Raw genomic sequence first — 13,543 nt, forward strand, 5'->3', positions numbered from 1 at the left:
CAGACAAGATAAGATGCTGGATGTGTTTGTTTTCTAAACTATGAACAAGGAATCACTTGATGTCTGAAAATAGTTACCACCTGGGTTTATCAAACCAACGTCACATTTGTGAGCTGCTGCTGCTGCTCAACTTTGTAATTTAGTTGTCAGCCATATTTTTGTTGTTTTGTGGGGTTTTCTGTGAACATGAAGAAACCATAATTGAAAGAGAAGGAGCTTCAGTGAAGGAGTGAGCCCCCCTAATCCCTCCCCTGGTTTCTGATCTGTTTCCCTCTAAATGCAACATCACTGGAAAATGAACATTAAACTGAGACCATAAACTCATCAGGAAAACGTTTCCTGAGCTGATAAATCAGGGAGGAGGAGGGACATTTTCCCATAGACTTCAATACAATCTGATGAGTGGAGTTGACCCCTGATGGTCACATATAGAGTTACACTTTTATCAACAATCAATGGATCCTTTGTGTTGGGACAGAGCAGAGGAGTTCTTCATTTTGGACCGAACAGCATTCATGAATTTTACTTTTGTTCCATTCGCTCTCAACAGCAGATACACAAAAAAGTTAGTGAAGGGTAAATGAAAAAGCACTCATTATGTCCATAATGGGTTAACCGTGTTAATGCACAAGGCCTGAAAAAAGGATGCAACACTTCTAGACTTAGTCTGGACACACACACACACACACACACACACACTGATCTCACTAACGTTGGTCAGGTTAGCTGGTTCTAACCAGCTACCTGCTACAGCTAACCATGCTAACTTCACTCACCGGCTAACGGTCACCTTCTTCCGGTCAGCCGCCTCACCTGGCTGTTCTCGGTCACCTTCTTCCGGTCAGCCGCCTCACCTGGCTCGTTCTGGGTCACCTTCTTCCGGTCAGCCGCCTCACCTGGCTCGTTCTCGGTCACCTTCTTCCGGTCAGCCGCCTCACCTGGCTGTTCTTCAGAGAAACCAATAATTTCGCGGGCTTTGTTTGAGCCGAACAAGCGTGTTGCCGTTGCTTAGCAACAGGTCACAGGCCTCAGGCGACGGAAGCCCCAGAGGGCCAAAAGTGATTAACACAGAAAGGGCGAAGGAGTTAAAGTGCAACACAAAATGATGTTTAAGAATACAGAATATCTGACCTCCTCTGATGGGAATACGGTGTATAGCAGGGTACCACGTCGACCACAGCGCTGGATACAGTCCCAAGGCCTGAACTTGGGGAGGTGTCCACTCCATCAAAATCTGAACTAGTTAAAGACAGCACTTTAACCAGAATAGACAGAATCAAATTTATTCACAGCATTTAAAATACTCTACCTGTATAAACTCCCCAATGTGAAAAAATGTCACAAGTCATCGTCAGAAGATGACGATAATAATATAGAAAAAATTTAAAACAGTGAATGTAGTTCACTGATTGTCACACGTGCAGAAATAAAATACATTTGTAAACAGAAAATCACTTCCCTTATATTTGTGCGTCAACCAAAACTAATTTTGTTTTATTTTTTTACTATTGACTAAATATGCAAAGAATTTAGACGTTGATGTGAAGCCAAATTAAAATCTATGCAAGATACAACTGTCTAATCCATTTGTCTGTCTGTTCTTCAGTGGCATTGATCAATGGTTTGCAAAAACTTGTAGCCTACCTAGTGGGATCAATTATCATCAGACCATCTTTACTTGGAAGTCAGTTTCTAAACAACAAACAAATAACTGGAGACGTGACAGAATCAAACTGGAGTTAGGAGAGAGATTTCCTTCTTGGCAGCTGCATTTACAAGTGAATGTGAAACGTCAAAATCAGGAGTGGCAACATAAAAGAAAGTGGAGACAGTACATTGACCAAACAACAAAAAAGCTGATGAAGGATAGATGAGTCAAACGTGTGCTGTGAGGTTAAAGCTTGTGTTGCCTCAGTGGATTACTGGTGTTGGTGTCGTCCACCTTTTTGGCCACAAGAGAGCAGGAGACACAAACATGAAAAGCCGGTACTGAGGAACAAAAGTCCACACACTGGATTTATTTATTATTCATTTTAAGATGAAATGACAGTTTTATACAGAAAAGGTTCCCAAATGAGTCCAACAGAAAGGAGATTAAATGTGAAGATCAGTAAACTTTCACTCTGTGGTTGTAGGATTGAAGTTGATGAGGCGCAGAGTGAAATTTCCTGGGAGCCCTCGTTTCACTAATTCATCTGTGATCTGGAAAAGGAAATGACAACTGCTGAGATATGATGTAGAAAAGGTCAGAATCAACAAAGACTCTGTTACAAAAGTTACATGCTTCTTGACCGTCCAGACATTATTAGGAGACATTAATCCTCATATTTTTTATCCATGTGTCTTTAGAAAGTCCCTAATGGTGCAGTTATCTGCTAAGATAACAATATCAGATCAGAGGAAACTCACCTGTTGTAGGACGGTGTTCCTCATGACTTCTTCAGATAACACAACTGCAGATTTGATCCTCATTTTCAGAAAAACTACAAACAAAGTGACTCAGTCTCATATTACAGCTCAGAGATCTGAACTCAAACTGAGGATCAGTTTCCAGATCAGATTCTGTTTATCACAACTATCGTACTCACTCTGACTGTTGGTAACAGGAGATGGGGAGGCTGTTGTGTCTGTGACGGCTGGTAATGTGGTTGTTGGTGTAGTTGTCATTGGTGTGGTTGTAGTTGGTGTGATTCTTGTTGGTGTAGTTGTCGTTGGTTTGGTTTTAGCTGGTGTGGTTGTTGTTAGTGTAGTTGACATTAGTGTGGTCGTTGCTGATATGGTTATATTTGGTGCAGTTGTTGTTGGTGGTGTTGTCATTGGTGTGGTCGTTGCTGATATGGTTATATTTGGTGCAGTTGTTGTTGGTGGTGTTGTCATTGGTGTGGTTTCCGATGTGGATGTATTTGGTCCGGTTGTCGGGGTTGGTATAGTAGTTGGTGTAGTTGGTGTAGTTGTCGATGCGGTTGTCATTGGTGTGGTTGTCGTTTGTGTAGTTGTAGCTGGTGTGGTTGTTGTTGATGTGGTTGTCGCTGGTGTGGCTGTAGTTGATGTAGTTGTAATTAGTGTGGTTGTATTTGGTGTGGTTGTCGTTAGTGTAGTGGTTGTAGTTAGTGTAGTTGCAGTTAGTGTGGTTGTATTTGGTGTGGTTGTAGTTAGTGTGGTTGTTGTTGGTGTGGCTGTTGGTGTAGTGGTTGTAGTTATTTGTGTGGTTGTTGTTGGTGTTGCTGTCGTTGGTGTGATTGTTGGTGTGGTTGTCGTTGGTGTAGTGGTTGTTGTTATTTGTGTGGTTGTTGTTGGTGTAGTGGATGTTGTTGGTGCAGTGGCTGTAGTTATTTGTGTGGTGGTTGTTGGTGTTGCTGTCGTTGGTGTGGTTGTCGGTGTAGTGGTTGTCGTTATTTGTGTGGTTGTAGTTGGTGTAGTGGTTGTAGTTATTTGTGTGGTTGTTGTTGGTGTAGTGGTTGTCGTTGCTGCGGTTGTCGTTGGTGTAGTGGTTGTAGTTATTTGTGTGGTTGTTGGTGTGGTTGTTGGTGCAGTGGCTGTAGTGGCTGTAGTTATTTGTGTGGTGGTTGTTGGTGTTGCTGTCGTTGGTGTGGTTGTCGGTGTAGTGGTTGTCATTATTTGTGTGGTTGTTGGTGTGGTTGTAGTTGGTGTAGTGGTTGTAGTTATTTGTGTGGTTGTCGTTGCTGCGGTTGTCGTTGGTGTAGTGGTTGTAGTTATTTGTGTGGTTGTTGGTGTGGTTGTCGTTATTTGTGTGCTTGTTGGTGTGGTTGTTGTTGGTGTAGTGGTTGCAGTTATTTGTGTGGTTGTCGTTGGTGTAGTGGTTGTAGTTATTTGTGTGGTTGTTGTTGGTGTAGTGGTTGTAGTTATTTGTGTGGTTGTTGGTGTGGTTGTAGTTATTTGTGTGGTTGTTGGTGTGGTTGTTGTTGGTGTTGCTGTCGTTGGCGTGTTTGTTGTTGGTGTAGTGGTTGTAGTTATTTGTGTGGTTGTTGGTGTGGTTGTTGTTGGTGTTGCTGTCGTTGGCGTGTTTGTTGTTGGTGTAGTGGTTGTAGTTATTTGTGTGGTTGTAGTTGGGCCTGTAAATAAGTGTAAAAATAAAAGATTGATCACACATCAGCGTTAGAAGAAATAAAATGTGAAAAATGAAAAACAAAAACGAGTCGACTCACCAGGTGTAACAGTCACAATGACACATCGAAGCTCTGACTGATACTTCATGGAACTGTGTGAACAAAACAATCAGGAGCTTTGTCATTAAATTGTGATGAAATTACTTTTGGAGGTTTTAACCTCCATCTTATTCAGGGGACAAAAGGTTGACTTGCCTCAGATTTGCCTGAACAACGAAGCAGATAGGATGACTTTCTCCAACTTCATCTTCAGACGGCGTCCACCTCAGGACGTAGTCTCCTGCTGCCAGTGTCTCCTGGTCTGTGTTGTACGGACCGCTGAACAGCAGCTCAGAGATGCTTCAGCACAAACAAAGAACAGACTTGTCCAGGTAAAGTTATCTAAAACCTGCCTACTCATAAATAAAGTGATTTGCTTAGCAAAATTATCAGGAAGCTGCAGAAGCTCAGACTTCATTTTCAGTTTGTTGCCTTGTTGACTTTGGTGAGTCAGCGTAATAACTAACAACCAGAGCTGCGGAAAAAACAAGATGGCAGTAACACAAGTTGAAGCCCAAAACATTGTAGGATGTTTTTCATGTAATCTTTTGGCTTTGAATCTACTCAGGAGTTTAAACACAGCCTGCTGCTGAACGTTTCAGAAGGTTTCATGGTGCATCATTCCCATTCCCTTTGGATCCTATTAACCTCGTGTTCCTTTGACTTACCTGGACACACTAGCTTCTGCTTTGATGCTGATTTCCAGGGGCTGGTTTACTTGGGTGGACAGTTGTTCTCTGTTGGCCGGAGTCGGAGGAAGGACCCTGGGCAGATAGAGTCCCTCCGTGCAGGACGGGACTGCAGAATCCACTGGAACAATAAAGCAAAGATCTCTGAGCTGTTCAACCATCAAGTAATGCTGTGAAAGCACAAAGGGTTGGTGTGCAGCTTCATCTTGCATTTCTCACTTTAATTAATATCCATTCATAGAACTCTTGAATGAAATCTTACCTCTGAAAACAAACTGGATAGGTATTTTGGTGATGGAGTCAGAAGTAGTTCTCTGAACCTGCGAACTGTCTGTTTGAGTCAGGCTGATAGTCTGTCGTGGAAAGTCCTCCATCATCAGCTGGACAGCATACGAACCTTCATCACTGCTGCTGGTCGGACTGAATGACAGGGAACAGGACTGGAAGAGGGTTAAATGAAAGAGTGTCAGAAGATAATGAAATGCAAGATGGTATCTTTATTTGGAATAAGATCTGGGATATAAAGCTGCTGCATTTCTGTGTATAGAAATATATTGACTCTGGTACAACACAAACTATTGATCTGTCTATTGCATGACACTGATGATGGTTACTCACTGTTGACAGACTGAGGAAAGATGGTGCAGTGCACATTTTACACTCATTATTGTCAGCAATAACATATCTGCATACAACTTCATCTCCATCAGGGTCAAATGCCAGCAGGTTGAAATCTCTCGAACAGTTTGAAGGAACTCTGAGAGAAACACAGATCCAGAAATCTCTATTTTGCTGTTGTGTGACTTCCTTCATTATGAAAATGTTGACCTCTTCTATGTAAACATACAACTTTCCCATATTTAAATACACACACCATCCACACAGGATGACACAGTGGTGTATGAAAGAAACCTTCCAAATTTGTCCTTCACTGAACTAATTCTATTTAATTTAAAAAGGCCTCTGACAAACAAAGCAGTAAGACCAGACCACAGCTGAATGCCAACTTCCAGTGTATGTTTTCAAAACAGGAAAGTAACACCAGCAGGGAGGAGGTCTGTACCTCAGTAGAGGCAGGATGGTCGTCTGGGGAGACGTGTTGGCTTTGCCGGTGTCCGACCGGTTCCTCAGTTCAACCAGAATCACAGCTTTCCATCCTGTGACATTTTGGATATTTCCTATCCAGTTCCCACCGTCCAAGCTGTGATTTCAGGTCAAAGGAAATGTTCAGATTTAGTTTGTCTTCACCATAACAGACAGATGGATTTTAGAATATGTGGTTGTTTTGTACTCACTGAAGCTGAAACGGAGCGTTGGTTGGAACCAGTCGAGTCGACTTTCCTTCTTGTTGGCACCACTCTCCACTGCTCTCGGTGTCGACAGTATTCTGCACTAAACTCTCATTCCCACAAACACCACTGAGACATGCCCAACTTAAAGTTTCACAACTTTTGAAGTTCGTCTTATAGTGAAGCACCACCTGCAGAATCACAGTGGAGATGTATTTGCTTTAATACTATCAATATATTAAATGTTTGAATTTCCTCTAAAGCTCCTTTCATTTAAACTTTCCAACGGTGGTTTGGAAACAAACTGTACATACCTGGACAGATCCATTTGTGAAGGTGTCTTTTGGGTAGTAGGTTATCACCGTCCCGAGGAAATGTTCAGCCTGGGAGCTGCCAACCATCAACAGCAGCAGCAAGGAGAACGACATAGTGAATGACCAAATGTATCTACAGAACACTGAAGATTACCAAAGTCCTTATAAAGACAGCCTCCACTCACACCCTCCACAGTGAAAGGCTTTATAACATGAAATCAAACCAGGAAATGTTGGCATTAGATTATGATCCTAATTAACAAATGTGGTGAAGCGAAGTGAATGCAGTTGCTTTAACCAACTGCCACTCAAGTAGAAATTAGTCATGATTCGTGGATTCGTAAGGAAAAAAACAAAGAGGAGGCCCGTGGTTAGGAGGGTTTCTCTCCCTGCAAATTCTCCTTAAACTTTGGTGGGTTCCTTCCAGGTATGCCAACATCCTCCCACGATCTAAATGCACTTTAGGTTGTGTGGTTTTAAACATCAGCCGTGTGACGGACTGTAAACCTGTTCAGGATGACTCTCACCACCACAGAATTTACCTGCACAGACAAGATAAGATGCTGGATGAATTTGTTTTCTAAAATATGAACAAGGAATCACTTGATGTCTGAAAATAGTTCCCACCTGGGTTTATCAAACCAACGTCACATTTGTGAGCTGCTGCTGCTGCTCAACTTTGTAATTTAGTTGTCAGCCATATTTTTGTTGTTTTGTGGGGTTTTCTGTGAACATGAAGAAACCATAATTGAAAGAGAAGGTGCTTCAGTGAAGGAGTGAGCCCCCCTAATCCCTCCCCTGGTTTCTGATCTGTTTCCCTCTAAATGCAACATCATTGAAAATGAACATTAAACTGAGACCATAAACTCATCAGGAAAACGTTTCCTGAGTTGATAAATCAGGGAGGAGGAGGGACATTTTCCCATAGATTTCAATACAATCTGATGAGTGGAGTTGACCCCTGATGGTCACATATAGAGTTACACTTTTATCAACAATCAATGGATCCTTTGTGTTGGGACAGAGCAGAGGAGTTCTTCATTTTGGACCGAACAGCATTCATGAATTTTACTTTTGTTCCATTCGCTCTCAACAGCAGATACACAAAAAAGTTAGTGAAGGGTAAATGAAAAAGCACTCATTATGTCCATAATGGGTTAACCGTGTTAATGCACAAGGCCTGAAAAAAGGATGCAACACTTCTAGACTTAGTCTGGACACACACACACACACACACACACACACACACACACACACACACACACACACACTGATCTCACTAACGTTGGTCAGGTTAGCTGGTTCTAACCAGCTACCTGCTACAGCTAACCATGCTAACTTCACTCACCGGCTAACGGTCACCTTCTTCCGGTCAGCCGCCTCACCTGGCTGTTCTCGGTCACCTTCTTCCGGTCAGCCGCCTCACCTGGCTCGTTCTGGGTCACCTTCTTCCGGTCAGCCGCCTCACCTGGCTGTTCTTCAGAGAAACCAATAATTTCGCGGGCTTTGTTTGAGCCGAACAAGCGTGTTGCCGTTGCTTAGCAACAGGTCACAGGCCTCAGGCGACGGAAGCCCCAGAGGGCCAAAAGTGATTAACACAGAAAGGGCGAAGGAGTTAAAGTGCAACACAAAATGATGTTTAAGAATACAGAATATCTGACCTCCTCTGATGGGAATACGGTGTATAGCAGGGTACCACGTCGACCACAGCGCTGGATACAGTCCCAAGGCCTGAACTTGGGGAGGTGTCCACTCCATCAAAATCTGAACTAGTTAAAGACAGCACTTTAACCAGAATAGACAGAATCAAATTTATTCACAGCATTTAAAATACTCTACCTGTATAAACTCCCCAATGTGAAAAAATGTCACAAGTCATCGTCAGAAGATGACGATAATAATATAGAAAAAATTTAAAACAGTGAATGTAGTTCACTGATTGTCACACGTGCAGAAATAAAATACATTTGTAAACAGAAAATCACTTCCCTTATATTTGTGCGTCAACCAAAACTAATTTTATTTTATTTTTTTACTATTGACTAAATTTGCAAAGAATTTAGACGTTGATGTGAAGCCAAATTAAAATCTATGCAAGATACAACTGTCTAATCCATTTGTCTGTCTGTTCTTCAGTGGCATTGATCAATGGTTTGCAAAAACTTGTAGCCTACCTATCGGGATCAATTATCATCAGACCATCTTTACTTGGAAGTCAGTTTCTAAACAACAAACAAATAACTGGAGACGTGACAGAATCAAACTGGAGTTAGGAGAGAGATTTCCTTCTTGGCAGCTGCATTTACAAGTGAATGTGAAACGTCAAAATCAGGAGTGGCAACATAAAAGAAAGTGGAGACAATACATTGACCAAACAACAAAAAAGCTGATGAAGGATAGATGAGTCAAACGTGTGCTGTGAGGTTAAAGCTTGTGTTGCCTCAGTGGATTACTGGTGTTGGTGTCGTCCACCTTTTTGGCCACAAGAGAGCAGGAGACACAAACATGAAAAGCCGGTACTGAGGAACAAAAGTCCACACACTGGATTTATTTATTATTCATTTTAAGATGAAATGACAGTTTTATACAGAAAAGGTTCCCAAATGAGTCCAACAGAAAGGAGATTAAATGTGAAGATCAGTAAACTTTCACTCTGTGGTTGTAGGATTGAAGTTGATGAGGCGCAGAGTGAAATTTCCTGGGAGCCCTCGTTTCACTAATTCATCTGTGATCTGGAAAAGGAAATGACAACTGCTGAGATATGATGTAGAAAAGGTCAGAATCAACAAAGACTCTGTTACAAAAGTTACATGCTTCTTGACCGTCCAGATATTATTAGGAGACATTTAATCCTCATATTTTTTATCCACGTGTCTTTAGAAAGTCCCTAATGGTGCAGTTATCTGCTAAGATAACAATATCAGATCAGAGGAAACTCACCTGTTGTAGGACGGTGTTCCTCATGACTTCTTCAGATAACACAACTGCAGATTTGATCCTCATTTTCAGAAAAACTACAAACAAAGTGACTCAGTCTCATATTACAGCTCAGAGATCTGAACTCAAACTGAGGATCAGTTTCCAGATCAGATTCTGTTTATCACAACTATCGTACTCACTCTGACTGTTGGTAACAGGAGATGGGGAGGCTGTTGTGTCTGTGACGGGTGGTAATGTGGTTGTTGGTGTAGTTGTCATTGGAGTGGTTGTAGTTAAGAAGGTACATAAGTGTAAAAATAAAAGATTGATCACACATCAGCGTTAGAAGAAATAAAATGTGAAAAATGAAAAACAAAAACGAGTCGACTCACCAGGTGTAACAGTCACAATGACACATCGAAGCTCTGACTGATACTTCATGGAACTGTGTGAACAAAACAATCAGGAGCTTTGTCATTAAATTGTGATGAAATTACTTTTGGATGTTTTAACCTCCATCTTATTCAGGGGACAAAAGGTTGACTTGCCTCAGATTTGCCTGAACAACGAAGCAGATAGGATGACTTTCTCCAACTTCATCTTCAGACGGCGTCCACCTCAGGACGTAGTCTCCTGCTGCCAGTGTCTCCTGGTCTGTGTTGTACGGACCGCTGAACAGCAGCTCAGAGATGCTTCAGCACAAACAAAGAACAGACTTGTCCAGGTAAAGTTATCTAAAACCTGCCTACTCATAAATAAAGTGATTTGCTTAGCAAAATTATCAGGAAGCTGCAGAAGCTCAGACTTCATTTTCAGTTTGTTGCCTTGTTGACTTTGGTGAGTCAGCGTAATAACTAACAACCAGAGCTGCGGAAAAAACAAGATGGCAGTAACACAAGTTGAAGCCCAAAACATTGTAGGATGTTTTTCATGTAATCTTTTGGCTTTGAATCTACTCAGGAGTTTAAACACAGCCTGCTGCTGAACGTTTCAGAAGGTTTCATGGTGCATCATTCCCATTCCCTTTGGATCCTATTAACCTCGTGTTCCTTTGACTTACCTGGACACACTAGCTTCTGCTTTGATGCTGATTTCCAGGGGCTGGTTGACTTGGGTGGACAGTTGTTCTCTGTTGGCCGGGGTCGGAGGAAGGACCCTGGGCAGATAGAGTCCCTCCGTGCAGGACGGGACTGCAGAATCCACTGGAACAATAAAGCAAAGATCTCTGAGCTGTTCAACCATCAAGTAATGCTGTGAAAGCACAAAGGGTTGGTGTGCAGCTTCATCTTGCATTTCTCACTTTAATTAATATCCATCCATAGAACTCTTGAATGAAATCTTACCTCTGAAAACAAACTGGATAGGTATTTTGCTGATGGAGTCATGATCACTTCTCTGAACCTGCGAACTGTCTGTTTGAGTCAGGCTGATAGTCTGTCGTGGAAAGTCCTCCATCATCAGCTGGACAGCATACGAACCTTCATTACTGCTGCTGGTCGGACGGAATGACAGGGAACAGGACTGGAAGAGGGTTAAATGAAAGAGTGTCAGAAGATAATGAAATGCAAGATGGTATCTTTATTTGGAATAAGATCTGGGATATAAAGCTGCTGCATTTCTGTGTATAGAAATATATTGACTCTGGTACAACACAAACTATTGATCTGTCTATTGCATGACACTGATGATGGTTACTCACTGATGAGAGACTGAGGAAAGATGGTGCAGTGCACACTTCACACTCATTATTGACAGCATTGGCATGTCTGCATACAACTTCATCTCCATCAGGGTCAAACGCCAGCAGGTTGAAATCTCTCGAACAGTTTGAAGGAACTCTGAGAGAAACACAGATCCAGAAATATCTATTTTGCTGTTGTGTGACTTCCTTCATTATGAAAATGTTGACCTCTTCTATGTAAACATACAACTTTCCCATATTTAAATACACACACCATCCACACAGGATGACACAGTGGTGTATGAAAGAAACCTTCCAAATTTGTCCTTCACTGAACTAATTCTATTTAATTTAAAAAGGCCTCTGACAAACAAAGCAGTAAGACCAGACCACAGCTGAATGCCAACTTCCAGTGTATGTTTTCAAAACAGGAAAGTAACACCAGCAGGGAGGAGGTCTGTACCTCAGTAGAGGCAGGATGGTCGTCTGGGGAGACGTGTTGGCTTTGCCGGTGTCCGACCGGTTCCTCAGTTCAACCAGAATCACAGCTTTCCATCCTGTGACATTTTGGATATTTCCTATCCAGTTCCCACCGTCCAAGCTGTGATTTCAGGTCAAAGGAAATGTTCAGATTTAGTTTGTCTTCATCATAACAGACGGATGGATTTTAGAATATCTGGTTGTTTTGTACTCACTGAAGCTGAAACGGAGCGTTGGTTGGAACCAGCCGAGTCGACTTTCCTTCTTGTTGGCACCACTCTCCACTGCTCTCGGTGTCGACAGTATTCTGCACTAAACTCTCATTCCCACAAACACCACTGAGACATGCCCAACTTAAAGTTCCACAACTGTTGAAGTTCGTCTTATAGCGAAGCACCACCTGGAGAATCACAGTGGAGATGTATTTGCTTTAATACTATCAATATATTAAATGTTTGAATTTCCTCTAAAGCTCCTTTCATTTAAACTTTCCAACGGTGGTTTGGAAACAAACTGTACATACCTGGACAGATCCATTTGTGAAGGTGTCTTTTGGGTAGTAGGTTATCACCGTCCCGAGGAAATGTTCAGCCTGGGAGCTGCCAACCATCAACAGCAGCAGCAAGGAGAGCGACATAGTGAATGACCAAATGTATCTACAGAACACTGAAGATTACCAAAGTCCTTATAAAGACAGCCTCCACTCACACCCTCCACAGTGAAAGGCTTTATAACATGAAATCAAACCAGGAAATGTTGGCATTAGATTATGATCCAAATGAACAAATGTTGACTTAGGGGGGAGTTTTCACTCCCTGCACTTTAGGTTGTGTGGTTTTAAACATCAGCCGTGTGACGGACTGTAAACCTGTTCAGGATGACTCTCACCACCACAGAATTTACCTGCACAAACAAGATAAGATGTTGGATGTGTTTGTTTTCTAAACTATGAACAAGGAATCACTTGATGTCTGAAAATAGTTACCACCTGGGTTTATCAAACCAACGTCACATTTGTGAGCTGCTGCTGCTGCTCAACTTTGTAATTTAGTTGTCAGCCATATTTTTGTTGTTTTGTGGGGTTTTCTGTGAACATGAAGAAACCATAATTGAAAGAGAAGGAGCTTCAGTGAAGGAGTGAGCCCCCCTAATCCCTCCCCTGGTTTCTGATCTGTTTCCCTCTAAATGCAACATCATTGAAAATGAACATTAAACTGAGACCATAAACTCATCAGGAAAACGTTTACTGAGCTGATAAATCAGGGAGGAGGAGGGACATTTTCCCATAGATTTCAATACAATCTGATGAGTGGAGTTGACCCCTGATGGTCACATATAGAGTTACAGTTTTATCAACAATCAATGGATCCTTTGTGTTGGGACAGAGCAGAGGAGTTCTTCATTTTGGACCGAACAGCATTCATGAATTTTAGATTGTTCCATTCGCTCTCAACAGCAGATACACAAAAAAGTTAGTGAAGGGTAAATGAGACAACGGAATTATTTGCTGTGATTCAAACTTTGTGTTGCTTCAGTCTGTTTCCGTTGGGTGTTGCTCCCCCTTCAGGCGACAAGACTGTGACATGAATGAGCAACGGACACAAAGTGACAACAACTGCTCCAAATACAGAAACAGAGTTGTTATATTTGTTGTAGTAGTTGCAGCTTTTGCAGGTATTGAAGAAATAAATAAATAGGTACCACTATCATCGTGTTGAAATTTCAGGTTGTATTATGAAAACAGAAAATAAAAATTAAAAAAAGCGTATTTACTGAGGAATAACAGTTTTACAGTTAAATAATGAACTCAGTTTTTCAATTAATACACAGGAACTTTACTGCAAACTGGAGCTCCAATAATCTTCTTCACTTGTAAATCACTTTGGATCAAAGCGTGTGTCAAATAAGACCATGCAAACGACTGATACAGTGTGGTGTAGTCTACTTTTTTCCAATGGGTATACTGTTAAACTTGTACTCATCCATCCTACAGCGACACCTGTCT

General features: G+C 41.8%; 2 protein-coding genes across 2 annotated transcripts; both read right to left on the bottom strand.

Annotated features, from left to right (window-relative positions):
- Window positions 1–1,990: 1,990 nt before the first annotated feature.
- On the bottom strand, window positions 1,991–6,562 carry LOC115058913 (uncharacterized). The gene is made up of 11 exons (XM_029526467.1): window positions 6,459–6,562; window positions 6,151–6,335; window positions 5,919–6,056; window positions 5,474–5,612; window positions 5,118–5,295; window positions 4,835–4,976; window positions 4,323–4,466; window positions 4,167–4,219; window positions 2,589–2,636; window positions 2,410–2,483; window positions 1,991–2,202 (listed from the first exon to the last, which is right to left on the bottom strand). Exons 1-11 carry the CDS (start codon window positions 6,543–6,545, stop codon window positions 2,119–2,121), a joined length of 1,272 nt encoding a protein of 423 aa, XP_029382327.1. The 5' UTR covers window positions 6,546–6,562; the 3' UTR covers window positions 1,991–2,118.
- A 2,416-nt stretch (window positions 6,563–8,978) lies between these two features.
- LOC115058911 (uncharacterized) lies at window positions 8,979–12,268 on the bottom strand. Its single transcript, XM_029526466.1, has 11 exons — window positions 12,062–12,268; window positions 11,754–11,938; window positions 11,522–11,659; window positions 11,077–11,215; window positions 10,721–10,898; window positions 10,438–10,579; window positions 9,926–10,069; window positions 9,770–9,822; window positions 9,578–9,616; window positions 9,399–9,472; window positions 8,979–9,190 (listed from the first exon to the last, which is right to left on the bottom strand). Exons 1-11 carry the CDS (start codon window positions 12,173–12,175, stop codon window positions 9,107–9,109), a joined length of 1,290 nt encoding a protein of 429 aa, XP_029382326.1. The 5' UTR covers window positions 12,176–12,268; the 3' UTR covers window positions 8,979–9,106.
- Window positions 12,269–13,543: the final 1,275 nt, after the last annotated feature.

This window comes from Echeneis naucrates, chromosome 18 (genome assembly GCF_900963305.1).
Source record: "Echeneis naucrates chromosome 18, fEcheNa1.1, whole genome shotgun sequence".
NCBI classification, from domain to species: domain Eukaryota; kingdom Metazoa; phylum Chordata; class Actinopteri; order Carangiformes; family Echeneidae; genus Echeneis; species Echeneis naucrates.

What these genes read in the sequence shown, in the direction of transcription:
- LOC115058913 (XM_029526467.1), bottom strand. Translation starts at nt 6,545, where the DNA reads ATGGTTGGCAGCTCCCAGGCTGAACATTTCCTCGGGACGGTGATAACC. An exon ending in CTTTCCTCAGTCTGTCAACA is followed by an intron (nt 5,296 to 5,473) that starts GTGAGTAACCAT and finishes ACCCTCTTCCAG; the next exon opens with TCCTGTTCCCTGTCATTCAG. An exon ending in GGAACACCGTCCTACAACAG is followed by an intron (nt 2,203 to 2,409) that starts GTGAGTTTCCTC and finishes TTCCTTTTCCAG; the next exon opens with ATCACAGATGAATTAGTGAA.
- LOC115058911 (XM_029526466.1), bottom strand. Translation starts at nt 12,175, where the DNA reads ATGTCGCTCTCCTTGCTGCTGCTGTTGATGGTTGGCAGCTCCCAGGCT. An exon ending in CATTGTGACTGTTACACCTG is followed by an intron (nt 9,617 to 9,769) that starts GTGAGTCGACTC and finishes CACCCGTCACAG; the next exon opens with ACACAACAGCCTCCCCATCT. An exon ending in TCCTGTTACCAACAGTCAGA is followed by an intron (nt 9,473 to 9,577) that starts GTGAGTACGATA and finishes CTTTGTTTGTAG; the next exon opens with TTTTTCTGAAAATGAGGATC.